General features: G+C 39.9%; 1 protein-coding gene across 2 annotated transcripts; it reads right to left on the reverse strand.

Annotated features, from left to right (window-relative positions):
- Window positions 334–7,510, reverse strand: LOC8079060 (CDP-diacylglycerol--serine O-phosphatidyltransferase 1). 2 transcript variants are annotated; one of them, XM_002457436.2, is made up of 13 exons: window positions 7,192–7,510; window positions 5,545–5,733; window positions 5,266–5,331; window positions 5,037–5,096; window positions 4,349–4,439; window positions 3,384–3,438; window positions 3,220–3,299; window positions 2,976–3,092; window positions 2,807–2,891; window positions 2,150–2,241; window positions 1,328–1,581; window positions 838–926; window positions 334–743 (listed from the first exon to the last, which is right to left on the reverse strand). In XM_002457436.2, exons 2-13 carry the CDS (start codon window positions 5,706–5,708, stop codon window positions 625–627), a joined length of 1,272 nt encoding a protein of 423 aa, XP_002457481.1. In that variant the 5' UTR covers window positions 5,709–5,733; window positions 7,192–7,510; the 3' UTR covers window positions 334–624. The 2 variants fall into 2 exon arrangements, with proteins under 2 accessions (XP_002457481.1, XP_021312808.1); XM_021457133.1 differs by lacking the exon at window positions 7,192–7,510 and adding an exon at window positions 6,006–7,169.

Genomic DNA, 14,645 nt, shown 5'->3' on the forward strand with positions numbered 1-14,645 from the left:
CTCAGCTAATGGGCTCGCAACATACAGAGACAGTACTGCTGCTACATTGAAACGAAATGGTGCAGGTAATTCACATGCCCAAGGCAGTGTCAGTGTGGTGCAACCTGCAGATATATTCAGAAAAGATATACCTCCTCCCAAGAGACTAGAGAGACGAAATTCAGAGAAAGAGGGATATGACAATAGCCAAAGACTTGTTTGACTGCACTTCAATCCACAATATGTATGTCGTCAAAAAAAAATCCACAATATGTATTGTGATGGATTAAAGTGGAAAATTAGCTAGGGCTGTCCAGAAACATTTTTCAACAGTTTGGGATTTGGAGCTGAAAAGACTTAAATCCCCATCCATTATTTCATAGGCTGCATCAAGGGATCTCCACATTTAAGAGCCGGTCAACGAAGTACACCATTACAGACGAAATAAAGGGGAACGAACTGCTATCCTACTTTGCTGATGGAAAATAGAAAGACAAGGCATAAAAAAACTCTCATGGATAATCCTCTTCAGATCACCAAGGCTGACTACTACTACATGTACACAATTTGAATATTTTTTTCTGTACACGATAACACTGAATTGGGTAAAGAATGGAGGCAAATAAATAATCTTTTTTGTCACAATTATATCCTTTTCCTTATCATTGTTCGGTATTTCCAAGTCCACACAAAGAGCACGAGAACCAAGGCGATTGCTGACCAGAATGTGATCAACCACGAAGGCATTGACTTTGGAAACAGACCTGTACAGGATCCCGTGCAGTCAGCATACTTCAAGGAGGTATAAACAGTAGTACTTGCAAGTTACATACGCAGACAAGTTGGAGCAACACTCACCATGTCCAAACTTGATGCAGACTAGGAGCTCCACAATGCATATAGCCAGGGAAAGCCAGCAGAAGGATCCCACCTTTTTAAATGGTTTGCTGAAAACAATTATCAGACAATTATTATTTCAGGAAAAAAATTTGTTATAATTACTAATGGCAACACTTGGTTGGACTAGTATAAATTAACGTGTTCATTCCAAAATGTTTTTTTTATGATATGCACAGTTCACGTGCTAGCCATCTCTAGTTGACAGGAGCCATTTGAAGCCAAAGCCAATATACAAGCACATGTACACTGTCAGGGATAGCATGTGAGCACGATAAATAGTGGAAAAGTCACCACTCAGCAGACTGAGCATCGAAAATTGCTGATGTTGAGATGAAATGGGCCATCCCAACACACTGATTACTGCAAAGCAGCTTTGTGAAGTCTGAACCAAGCTTGCTTTTTTAAAAAAAAAAAAAAAAATCTGATCCAAGTAACTACAAAATTATACCTGTCTTGCAAGTAGGTGTTGTACTCGCGGATGGTTGGTATCGCAATTAACCACCAAAGGACTAGCCGATAGACAATCAAGGGATTCCGCGGAGGAATCCACAGGCAGAACTTGAGGAAGAATGTGTTCAGTTCAACAGCCATGAAAACAACACAAAGGCTCAGCACCTGGATGAATCTCCAAGGACCCCGCGTAGGGTGCCACTCATCCTTGTCCCAATGTGCTGGTGTGAACTGTCCCAGCATCCTTTTTACCTAAGGAGAAGAAAGTGCTAAATAAATAAGCTCTGAAAAAAGGTCAGCTATCAATGTTAAATCAAGATTCAAAGGCTGAAGATTAATTTCTAAAGCACATAGACATGGCCACGTATGGCTTGAAAGAAAATTACTGGTGACAAAAAGACAATAACTTATGGAGGCTATTATTTCTACTACAGACATTAAAGAAAACAGAGAAAAGAAAATCTGCATTTGCATACGTTTGTTTTTTATGTTAAGGCCAATGTGCTATAGTCTATCAAACATATTGAAAGTGTGAGCTGTTGCATTGAAAAACTTGAGATGTACTCAAATAACACAAGTACAGGCTAGCTAAGGGACATTTCAAGAGAACAGAGAGCATCTTGTCTTGGTTTCTCAGCACATCCCACATGCCCAAGACTTATCACCTTATCATAGGACTAAAGTAGGACAAACATCATGTACAGTTTGGGAGCCAATATGTTCCCTCAAAGAGGAACATCCACCAAAACTGGGAAATAGATCCAGCTCAACTGCATGCTCTGCAGAACAGCTCATTTGCCTAATCATCCAATGAACATACCTTACTGATAATGTTGGGTTGGCGGCTCAAACCAACCCATTCGTATGTCCTCCCATCAAAGTACCGCACAGTTTTCATTCCAGCCCAAATACCTGAACCATAGACAAAATGGCCTCAGTCAATGAGTGCTGAAACCTTTGCAGATAAATATAAATGGCTAAATTATGCCACAATCAGTATAAGATTTAGGAAATGCACATAAAGATGACATACAGAATACGAACCACCAAATTGGAGAGGAACAATAAACAAGGGCAGCAACTGAGTTTACAGAGATATGCATGAAAACATTCTCTATTCAGCAACTAATAAACCAGTTCATAAAGTACAATTCCTGCAAAACTCCATAGCTTTGTTCATTCATCAGAACCTAAGATTTTTTAAGCATTATATTTCTTATTTGAGTCCCCATATTACCATGTCTAGTGTACCAAGGCCATGTACAAGAAAATCACTAAGGTATTGTGATGTAATTAAAGTATCAAGGGCATCAGAGGACACCACATAATTAGTATATAGTCAAGTAAACCAACATTGCCAATAAGTCAATAGATCCATTAAAAAAAGATTGATTTCAATATATGCTAAATGCAGGTATTAAGGGGCTACCCAAACAAGCGTATACAGAAAATTACTAAAACCACGTGAAAATCTCACCAAACCAATTGCAGATCAATATGTCTAGGACAATGCTATCCCACCAGCACTCGTTGAAATTTGGCAACATATGACGAAAAGTGAGCTGCAGTACGTATAACGGTACATTAGGAACCTGGGTTTGGAAAGCACAAGCAAGAGGAATTTGACCACCACATAAAGAGTATACCTCCATTAACTCAAAACCAATTGATAAGACCCACAAAAGTGGTTGGTTTCGTATCATTATAGCCTTACCCCACCATCCAAGGATATGAGCGATAACAAACTCATCAAAAATGATCTCCTAGAAAAACCTATATTCAAATCAGTAACTTGAAGCATATTGAATAGTCAAGACTGCTTTGTGAGAAGTATATGAGAAACAGAATTGAACAAAAAGGAAAGTAGGTCGGTGAATGAAGTCATCATACATAAACATTGTTAAACCTGCTTTTCGGATGATCAGGTACATATATGCGGCAATCAGTTCCATAAGATCTTTCAGGCAATTCTGCTCAGAGTACAAATATCAAATCAGTATTTATCAAGCATTAAATCTACACTACTAAGCCTGATTAGAAAGTTAATCCATTACCGACACCAAGATCAGGATGAAGATACTTCATGAATTGCCTAGCATCATCACGAGTCTGCAAAACAAAATTAATGAAAATATGAAATGCCATACTGACTCTTCTCTTTAAAATCTTCGCCACTGAACTCTGACTTGCTGAAATACTGTTTTATCTTATGAGGATGAGCCATTGAGTAATAAAACAACATAACATCAGAGTAGAGATATGGAGGGAAAATTTGGGACTGAGACTGGCTTCACATGGTGGAAGCGTGCATAGCTCCTGATCTGGTTTCAATCTTCGGCAGGAGGGGGGTGAAAGCACCCCTATTAAAGAAAGAAATGGACAATAGTATTAAAGTATTTACACAATTTCTTAACGGCACAAACATAGTGATGCAGAATAAACTCATTAGACAGACATGAACTTCTGTAAAAACAGTTAGCTGATTTTGTTTATTTATTTTATAAAAATCATACAAGATTTGACAAAATGCTTAGCATTTGGACTCGAATAGCTTTTACCATCTGAAACACAGGAATATAATATGCCATCTAGAAATGTTTCTACTGTATAGATAAGCTACAACCTACCACTATACCTGTAATTCTCTTTAGCCACCACCCTAGTTTCAAACTAAGCTTTACTCTCTCCAGTTTATGCCAATTTTTTATTACACTTGTTGGTACTCTTCCATTTTGATTGTTAAATTCTCTGTTTTTATTAAGAAAACAGCCAGTGACTTATCATTAGTTCAAGTGAAGGGTGAGCTCAAGGATTAATAAAATTAAAATCCTATGGTAGGCAGGAAAAAAAAGGACAGGGACATCAATTTGATTCATACTAATGCACGAAACAGTTGGTAATGATGAAGATTTGCTTAATAGATATAAAACAAAATAGAATGCAACACTCTTGACAATTCCTGCAGTGAAAGAATCTTTTAAAAAATTATTGAACAAAGTTAATGAAAAACTGCATTCACCTGGAAAAGCAAGAAAGTGAGGGCAACAAGGTAAACAACTGCCATCCCATGAACTAGCCTCCAAATGGCAGGATGTGGTCTAATGAGTACACTAAATCACAGCAGAAGTATATGTCAGTAACAGTTTGCATAAACTCAAGATATCTTAATAACTAAATCTATAGACTTCAAGGAAGTAAATTTTTTTCTTCAGATGAAATGAAGCAGAAGTATGAAGCAAGAAAATAACAAATTTGTTATCAGAAAATGTGATTCCACTTATTGTACTGCAACAAAATGTGGAAAGGTTTTTGCTGAGTCATTCAACAAGGTGTTACATTTGAACAGAGTTTGCGGGAATGCATCACTTTTGTACCATATGGCTATTGTCCTTATTATATCTATCCATGTGACTATGAGGTATCTCAGGTAAACTGCTTTCTGAAATTTACACTCTGTTCTTGGCTTTGACATGCGTGTGGTCCAACTTTCTCTCCCTCTTAATGAAATACACGCTCACGTGCATTCGCAAAAAAAAGTAAAAAGCTTTCAGAAATTTTTACATTACTGTGTCCTGAGCAGCTGGTGTTCAGTGCCATTCTCGGCCCTAATTTTGGTGCCCTGGGGACATCTCTACCCATAAGTCTCGACTTTTTTTTAATGTGGTGATATAAAACAACAGAGTTAGGTAAAGAACTCTGTAACTCACGTTGAAGGTGCCTGAAGAAAAGAGTAAGCCAAAAAAACAGCAATCATCGCGAATACACCCCTGTTGACAAGAGATAGTACAGATTAGTTCATAAGCCCTCCTTAAAATGGTAACCCACATGAGACGAAGAAAAATGGTGATCAGAAATATTGAGTTCAGAACCAAGGGAGCTTCATAAAAAATATAGCTGCAAGAAAAGCAATACAAGAGGACAAATCATTACAAATACCTCTTGACTGAGGAAACACGATCAGCAGATGAGCTCCTTTCTGGATCAAGAGCACCACTTGCCCAACTGATAAAGAACATGAAACAATACTCATCAAACATAGAAGTCATGTGCATCTGCGAAGTAATATTTTGGATAATATATATAATGGTGGTTCAAATTGAAGAAAAAGGTCCAAAAATACCACAACAGGCCATAACCTATACATTATTATTATTTCAAAAGAAAAGCATGTTCCTGTCTATAAAATGTTCCACAGATAAAAGGCTATGCACTCACATTAAAAAGCATGTTCCCATCAGCAAGAGCGAGATTGTACGAGGCTTGTATGCCCATGCCGTCCATGGATCTACATCACCAAAATGATCGAGTGGTCTTACACTACCATTGCAGACGGTGCCATTACATCCTCTGCGAGGTTCATGATGACCATTGACCCCCATTACAACAGCCTTGGCAATTTACTATCTGCAAAATATCCATAGCAGCATTTGAGAATGCATAATAATCCTACTGACCTTCTGAAGACAAAAATTCACCACTCTTCCACGAATAAAGCAGCATGTAGCTCCAATACTTGCTAATAACTATCAAATGAATAATATACCACTGAGGCCACAGGGGAAAAAAAACAAGTAGGTACAAGTGGATAAATGTCATGAATGGTCCAGCATATCTGGGAGTAATCACTTGCTTATAACAGAAAAACAAATTTGGCATAAAAACGGCTGTAGTCGTACCCTTGAAGCATAAAACCTAATTTGCTAAGTACAAGCTCTGCACTGCTTGCTCAATCATTTGGCAGAGATCACTTAATGAGCCCTACTCATTTCCAAAATGGTTTCAGGGGCATTGAGGCCAGGCCCAGGTGCCAAATCCCAAACCCGAAACGCTTCCAGTTATTATTTCAAAATAATAGAAGGGGTGTGGTGTGCTGCAATCAGAGGCTGCGTTAGAGCAGAGCACAGCAGACGGAACCTGAAGCAGCAAAGAGCAAGGCCGAGCAAAGGAAAAACACATACATTCCCACGAAGAAGAGCACCAAAACCAAAAGGGATCGAGCAATTCAAAAGAAACACATAGTATAAAAAAAATAAAAAAAAACAGCCCGTGGGTTAACAACTGTGGAAATAATTAGGGCGAACAGTGATCCGTACACCTCGTCCAAATTAAGAAGGCAGAAAAGCTAAGACGCAGCAGCTTTTGCGAGGCAGCAACAAGGCCAGCCGAGAATTTGAAGATGCGCGCATCAAATCCGGTGGGAATCCGCCGGGCCGGCGACTCCCACGAACGAGAGCGCGCGCGGCCTCAGGTGAAGTCCACACACCAGAGAGACGGTGGTTGGCAGGGGGGGTAAAGTAAAGGCTGCCTGCTGGATGAGCAGTCAAACGCAGCAGAGCAGGGTGATGCAATGCAGGCAATGAAGAAATCGAGGGGGGGCGAAAAAAGACGCCTTTACACGGCACTGGGCATTAACAACAGCATAAGGAGGTTCCGGCCGTTGAGCCCCGCACGCCCGCGAGAAACCACCGCGGTGGTTCGCCGGCGAACACGGCCAAGAGGAGCTGCATTAATCCACGCCCCCGCAACGAGACACCGAAACAGTAACTGCCGGTCAACAACGGCCGGGTAGCCGCCGGCCGCCGGCCGCTAGCGACAGAGACCGTGCCGTTGCGTACGGTGCCCCCAGGACAGAAGGGCGCCCCGGCGCCCGGCGGGCATCATAATAACCGCAGGAACGGAACGGGGGCGCGCTACTAAAAACAGGATTAGGGCAGCTAATATCTCCCCCCGACCCGAGCCGAAAAGCTAATCCGCGGGAATTTGTGCGGGGATGGCGACGGGAACCGGAACATGGGCGGCATCATGGAGGCGGCCAGGCCAGGCGGGGAGAAGTGGAGGGAGAGGAGGAGGAGGAGCACGTACGCGGTGGAAAGCGACAGCAGCGTGCCGGCCGTACGATCCCGCGTGCGGGGAGATCCAGGCCGTCGAAAGCGACCCAGGGAGTTGCTGTCCCTCTCTCTCCCTCCCTTGCTCGCTTTCTTTCTCTCTCTCTCAAAAACCAACGCAGCTGCAGCGGCGGCTGTTCGCGAGGGGGAGTTTGTAGAGAGAGAAAGAGACAGGAGATAGAGAGAGAGAGGAAGGATGGGGAGGGTGGCGCGGGGGGAGATAGAATGGAGTGTAGCCCTGCGCGAGGCTGCGGAAGTGCGAATCTTCTCCTCTTCTTATAAGAGAGAGAAGAGAGAGAGGCGGTCAAAGAAAAGGCTTGAGAGAGAGGGGAGAAAGAAATCGGAGTCTTGCAGGGGGATCATTGGGCCATTGATGATGGTTCACTCTTTCTCTCTCCTCTCTCTCTCTATTTTCTCTCTCGGTAGTAGGAGTAGGACCCGCCATGGAGGTGGCACCACCACCACCATTCTCCTCTTGGTTTAATCATAAGACGCCAAAATAAAACTTAAATGATGTCTCCCAGTCCCAGTGCCACTGCGCTGCTGGTTAAGCACAAGCTAGCTACTACTACTAGCTGCTAATGCGACGACACATGGCGGGGGCGTTTTGTTAATTCCCGAACTGTAAATCTAGCCAGTACAAATGCTTGATAATTTATTAATAGTTTTGGCAAACTTGCATGTAAAGTAGTGAGGCCTATGTACTTGTTCTAGGCTTGATCTCTTTTTTTCCAGTAGAATTTGAAGATATTCTTTTTTTTCTGCCATTGAAATTTTGCACAATCTTTTTATTTGGTCAAAATAAGGGATTACGACAAGTAATTCGTTTGAGCTTATCAGCCGAACAAACAAAGGCAGTTAGGATAAAAACAATTAGCTGGAATTGACTGGAGATGGCCAGCTAGTTGACTAACAATTAATTGAAGCCTTGACTAAAAATTAGCTCTCTCCTATTTGAATGGGCTAGAGTTAAAAGTTAGTTGGCCAACAATTAGCCATATGCATCCAAACAGGCTCTTAAAGGCATCTGCTAGCTCGGTGGTTCAATTGCATCTACAAACGCTTGACTTTTTTTTATTGTGCTAGTAGTGAAATTTTACGAATTTGTTAGTTTCATATAGGAGATATTCAAAGAGGCTTAACCATAAACTCACATGTGCCACTCGTACAAGTAAAAAAAGATATGATCCTTATGAACAATATGATTTTTTTCTAAACATTGTGTTTGAGAAAATCTGAAATTCTCCCTCTCATGAAAAGGGAAATTGAGTAAAAGCTAAAGTAAAAATAGGAACATGTAAAGCCTACTTTCTTCTGCAAGGACCCCGGAGGATAGACAAGATTTCCATGCCGCTGATGCAAATAGTACTTCCACCACTAGACAGCCATCAATCAATCTCCTTTAAAATCATGTGGACAGGGTTTTGACCATGTGGGCAGGGAAAATGATGGTCATCACTCATCAGAAAACCCAAAGGAAAACATAATCCACTCAAGTACATTTGCAAGCGAAGAAAATCGATGTGGTGGGGGTGAGTGCCAAACCATAAATGGCTGGAATGAGTCCCATATGGTCCATTCTACTACTACCAACAGTTATTGGGTCACATGCCATGACCTAGAACAGACCAAGCACACAACTACAAACTGGACATTAATTTGGGCTTTCCCGTTTTGGGAGCCTAATATGGCAGCATATGCTTCCTTTGATCCCTTTAATGGTGGCATGGCATGGCATGACATGACAAAACCATGTTAGGGTAATTTTCCATGTAACATGCATATGTGTGCTCCATGGTTAGATGTTCTAGTAGAGTATGAATTGGAATGATCGGGTCCGCCCATTGGGTAGTTGACCCGACCCACAAAAATAGGGTCAATGGGTCATAAAGGGCGGCCTTAAATTCCAAAATAGGTTAGGGTCGGAACTATTGCCCTAATATGTATCATGGGTTGACTTATTCATCATATTAATAATACTTTTTCTTTAAAATTTATTGTCGTTCTTTATTTTTTGAATAAATATGATTGGTCATAACTTGTAAGATTGTCCGTGCTTGGAAGTATGGTGAGCAATATCATATTTTGGAAGTGATAATTGATAAAATTAAAATCATGGTTCACTTGCAAACTTATTTAATTTGATGCATTATATTGCTGATAATCTTAATATATTATTATGATATTTTTTTTTAATCTTGCATCTTGTGTTTTCTAAAAGTGTTGCCCAATGGTCCATTAAGGTCATAGCATAAAGGGAAAATGGATCGACCCATGATCCCTAAAATTGGCCTTGAGACCATAGGGCCAGGTCATCCCATTCCCATCTTGATAGTAGAGCAAGGAAGCAATGTTTCTATGAGTTTAGGATTTCCCATTACCCAATCATTGGCACTTGAAAGATGTGTTGTGTTATTCACTTTTAAGTTAAAGTGTGTTTGGCTTGGAGACAAGATAAGATGTGATGGTGTCCATCTATGTTTTTATAACAGGTACGATCATCTTAGCTAATGTTTGGTTGAAGGAAGTAAAATCATCCATGTTTTTTTGTTTGCTTAAGGTGATTGAGTCCAATGGGATGAATGGAGATTTTGACACTGTTATGTATAGTTGCCATGGGCCCCACCTATTATAAACGGGCCCATATGCTAGCCTTAGGTCTCTTCCACCCCACTTTCTTCTTCACAATTCCACTGCCTAGCCACTTGTGCTTACTTAGTATTTTGCATACACCATTGTTGTACTCATATGGCTTGTAGTCTTATGAGACCATACCAACTGTGTTTGAGGTGCGGCTGCTACCGTGTACTGGAGAGAACGAGGCATGCGATGATTTGACCCGAAGCTTGATAGTAAAGAGAACGAGGAGCGATCTGAGAGAGGCCATCTCAGAGACCTACTTGTGCGTGGAGAAGGCCCAAAGGCTATTCACAGATCAGCAGCTTGGCCCTTGCGAGGACTAAGGACAAGCGTGAGTTTTTTGATACCTTGGTAAAAAATATCAGAATCGTCAACATGAGTTTACATCTCTATCTCATTTTCTAAGTCAAATATTTCTTTCTTTGACACTAAAATTTTCAAAAGTTGTATAGGTTAACATCATACGTTTTATGATTTTAGATTCATTATAAGAAATGTTTTTTAATATATAGATGTGGTGAAATTATGTGAATTTTTTGAAATTGACGATAAAAGATAGAAATGTTTATTCAAACTAATAACTCAATGTGCGTTTTACACGCCTAGTTCCTACGGGGAAACGTAACATGATCGAGATGAACTTTGAGGTGAGAAACACGGGGGTAAAATTTGAAGTCCCATTGTTGGTAGCTCCAAGCGCATGTCAGAATCCGCAAATCGAATTCTGGCATTGTTTAGTTCCGAAAAGTGAAAACTTTTCGGTACTGTAGCACTTTCGTTTGTTTGTGACAAATATTATCCAATTATAGACTAAACTGTGAAATTAGTTTTTATTTTCGTTTATATTTAACGTTTCATACATGTGCCACAAGATTCGATGTGACGGAAAATCTTGAAAATTTTTTGGTTTTCGGGGTGAACTAAACAAGGCCTCCGTAGTGCAGTGTTTAAATTCACCCATGTGGGTGCGTATAGATTTTATGGCGGGCGCGCCAATCATTGGGCTGTGCTGGATTTAAGGCCCTGTTTTTTCCTACCCAAAAATTTTCCAACCATCATATCGAATCTTTGGACACATACATGAAATATTAAATGTAGATAAAAAAATAAACTAATTATACAATTTAGTTGAGAATCGCGAGACGAATCTTTTAAGCCTACTTACCATAATTAGCCTTAAGTGCTACAGTAACCCACATATGCTACTGACAGATTAATTATGCTTAATAAATTTATCTTGCAGTTTCCTGACGAGCTATATAATTTGTTTTTTATTAGTTTTTAAAAACTCCTCCCAACATCTTTCCGACACATCCGATGTGACATCTAAAAAATTTTCGTTCCCAATCGCCCTAAATTGGAGGGCGAGGTGAAAGGCACGAGAGCATGCATGTCAGCAGCAGACCAGCAGTCAGTCACAGAGCTAGCCGTGCACAGCAGGAGTGGGGGGCCCGGACCGCAGCGGCTCACCCCCTGTGTAATCGGCTGTACTGTACTTGTATACGCGCCTCTCCGACAGTAGTCTTCGCAACAATACTACGCTACTGCCACCTTGTTGGCTGGACATCACCTTTCACACATTCATCCTCATACAACTGGTACTTAGGCCTTGTTTAGATGCGAAAAAAATTTAGATTTCGCTACTGTAGCACTTTTGTTTGTTTGTGGCAAATATTATCTAATTATATAATAACTAGGATCAAAAGATTCGTCTCGCGATTTACAGATAAACTGTGCAATTAGTTTTTATTTTCGTCTATATTTAATGCTTCATGCATGTGCCGAAAGATACGATGTGACGGAGAATTTTAAAAACTTTTTGGTTTTCGGGGTGAACTAAACAAGGCCTTACAAAAATAACCCAAACTGGCCTACGGTTATAGATTAAGGCCTTGTTTAAAGCAACTCTAGCAGTAGCCCCAAAAATAGAGTCTCTATTTTTCATTTGGGTGCTCCTCCTACTTTTGGACGCTCAAAACTTTTGCTTTCACTCCAACAACATCTCCCAAATAAAGGTCCCCAAATCTAAATTGGCAGACAATGACATGTGAGATCCACACGTAATTGGGTTAAAACTTTCTTCCTCACATCCTCGACACAGAGACCAGGACACAAAGGAGATGAAAGCTCTCGGCGCATCAAGGCAACACCCGCGTAGTGGAGAAGAGGCCGCACCGGAGTTGCGCAGCGGCGAATCTACCCAGCGGTGGAGGTCAGGGGTGGAGGGAGGGAGCGCAGTAGTGGAGATCGGCGCTGAAGGGAGGTGGGCGAGGCTGCGTCTGTACGGTATTGGGAGGTAATGGTCACACCACGCAGGATGGGGGCTGAGCTGTTGGGCCAACAGGAATGGGGTATGCAGAGAAGATTTGGGTGCCCACCCCAAATTGAGGGCTCTAGTAGGGGCTCTGCTGGAGTATTATTTTTAGACTGGGCACCTATATTTAGCTATGGGGGCTCAAGTAGGGGCCCTGCTGGAGTTGCTCTTAGTTCGCCCCAAAAACCAAAAACTTTTTAAGATTCCCCAATCATATCGAATTTTGCACCACATACATGGAGCATTAAATATAAATGAAAAAACAAAAACTAATTGCAAAGTTTGCCTATAAATTGCGAGACGAATCTTTTAAGTCTAGTACTCTATAATTGAACAATGTTTGTCAAATAAAATCGAAAGTGTTACAGTGTCAAAATCCAAAAACTTTTTATATCTAAACAAGGCCTCGTTTTGTTTCTCTCTCTATATATATATATACACACACATAGATAAATATTAGTACATCTTAATATATAGTAAAAGCTACAAATTAATAAAAGACAAAATAATTTATAATTTAGATTGAAGAGAGTATTATTTTTATTCACTGCCCAGAATCTCTAATACTTGCTATGGTTTTTTCAGGCTACATATGAAATTATATTTGGGCTAGCTAGCAATTAGAAGAATTAGCTTAACTAGTTGGGCCAAAACATTCTACGATTTTTTTGGCATGAATTAAGGTCTCATTTGCAATGCACTTTAACGCAAAAAATCTCTATTATTTAGATAATGGAAATAAAACCGGCTTCATCATCCTATAAGAGGAGGAATCAGGCCACCTTATTACAAACACCACATGACAAAAACCGAATAGACTTTGCTAACCAAAACCGATTCATAACTCAATTCATGAAATAAAAGTCCATCATATCCAAAGGACACGAAGAGGTGCATAGCCATATTCTCCAACTTGCGGCAAGCCTCTTAACACCAACTTTTTCTTCTCACACTGTTGCAACCTAGACCCAAAACTGTTGAATGGTTGAATAGTTTTCGGTTTACTAAAAACCATAGAAATGCTCTATAGACTCTATAAAACTTTATACAAAAATATTTTATAGATCAAAATATTTTTATCCGTTCTCCGAAAGGTGTAGACAATAATGTACCATGGGATTTATCATTTCTAGTTACTCCTACTAGCTTAGGTTGTTGAAACATGGCTCAAGTGTGTCTAGTAGTAGAGCTCGCGGCAAACGAAAGCCGTAGGTAAGGCCTAGTTTAGTTCTTCAAAGTTTTTGGATTTTTTACTGTAACATTTTTGTTTTATTTTATAATTAGTGTCTAATTATAGACTAATTATATTCAAAAGATTTTTCTTATAAATTATATATAAACTGTATAATTAATTATTTTTATCTATATTTAATATTTCATATATGCATTCAAAGATATGGTGTGATGGAATGAAAATGAAATTTTTGAAACTAAACTGGACCTAATTGGGACGAGTCGTCACGTCCAACCTAGAGACCGACCATTAGTACGTACAGTACAGTAGTACGTGTACTAGTCTACTAGTCTGAAACCCTAACAGAAAAAAAAGAAAATGCATATACTAGGTCTTGTTTTGTTCACCTCGAAATCCAAAAAGTTTTCAAGATTCTCCGTCACATCGAATCTTGCGGCACATGCATAAAGCATTAAATATAAACAAAAACAAAAACAAAAACTAATTATACAGTTTGTTTGTAAATCGCGAGGCGAATTTTTTGATCCTAGTTAGTTCATGATTGAACAATATTTGTCAAATAAAAACGAAAGTGCTACAGTAGCGAAATCAAAAAAATTTCGAAACTAAACAAGCCTAGTCTGAAACGTACGTTAAAGGATTTCAGTGTCCTAACCCTTTTTCGCTATTGCTTCGTCAAAAAGGATTAAAGATTAGTCAAACAACGAAGGAAAATGCCGTACAGGGCGCAGGTGTCCGGCGGATGGGACTGATCACTTACAATTTTGTTTCAGGCTATCATGCGGAATACCTAAAAAGAATCTCAAAATAGGGTTAAAAATGCATTGAACTTGCACTGTGCTGTCGTCGGTACCCTTAATCAAGGTTTTTAAATTGTGGCTAATTAAGACATTTAGCGGTAGCCTCTTTATAAACTTATAAAAAAGATGTAGCAGTATTCAACGAAAGCTATTTCATGCATTTACGGTCTATTTGTTGTATGGAATTGTCTTATTTCAAAAATCAAGAATCACCGCTCTGTTTGCTTGACTGATAAACTATGATTGAAAATACTATTTACTGATTTGTTATAAAAAAATATTCTAAATAACTAACAAATTTAACACATAAACTCACGCCAACATTTATCATAATTGAACTACCGAGTGTTGCCGCTAGCGAAAGCTTGACGACAGCAATGATGGTCCCCTGCAAGGAGCTTTTTGTCGGACTTGTGAGAGACGAGTGAAGGAGCCAGGCGAGGGTAAGGGCGTGATGAATCTCAAATTTTTGTTCTTAAGGG

Source organism: Sorghum bicolor, chromosome 3 (genome assembly GCF_000003195.3).
Source record: "Sorghum bicolor cultivar BTx623 chromosome 3, Sorghum_bicolor_NCBIv3, whole genome shotgun sequence".
Lineage (NCBI taxonomy): Eukaryota > Viridiplantae > Streptophyta > Magnoliopsida > Poales > Poaceae > Sorghum > Sorghum bicolor.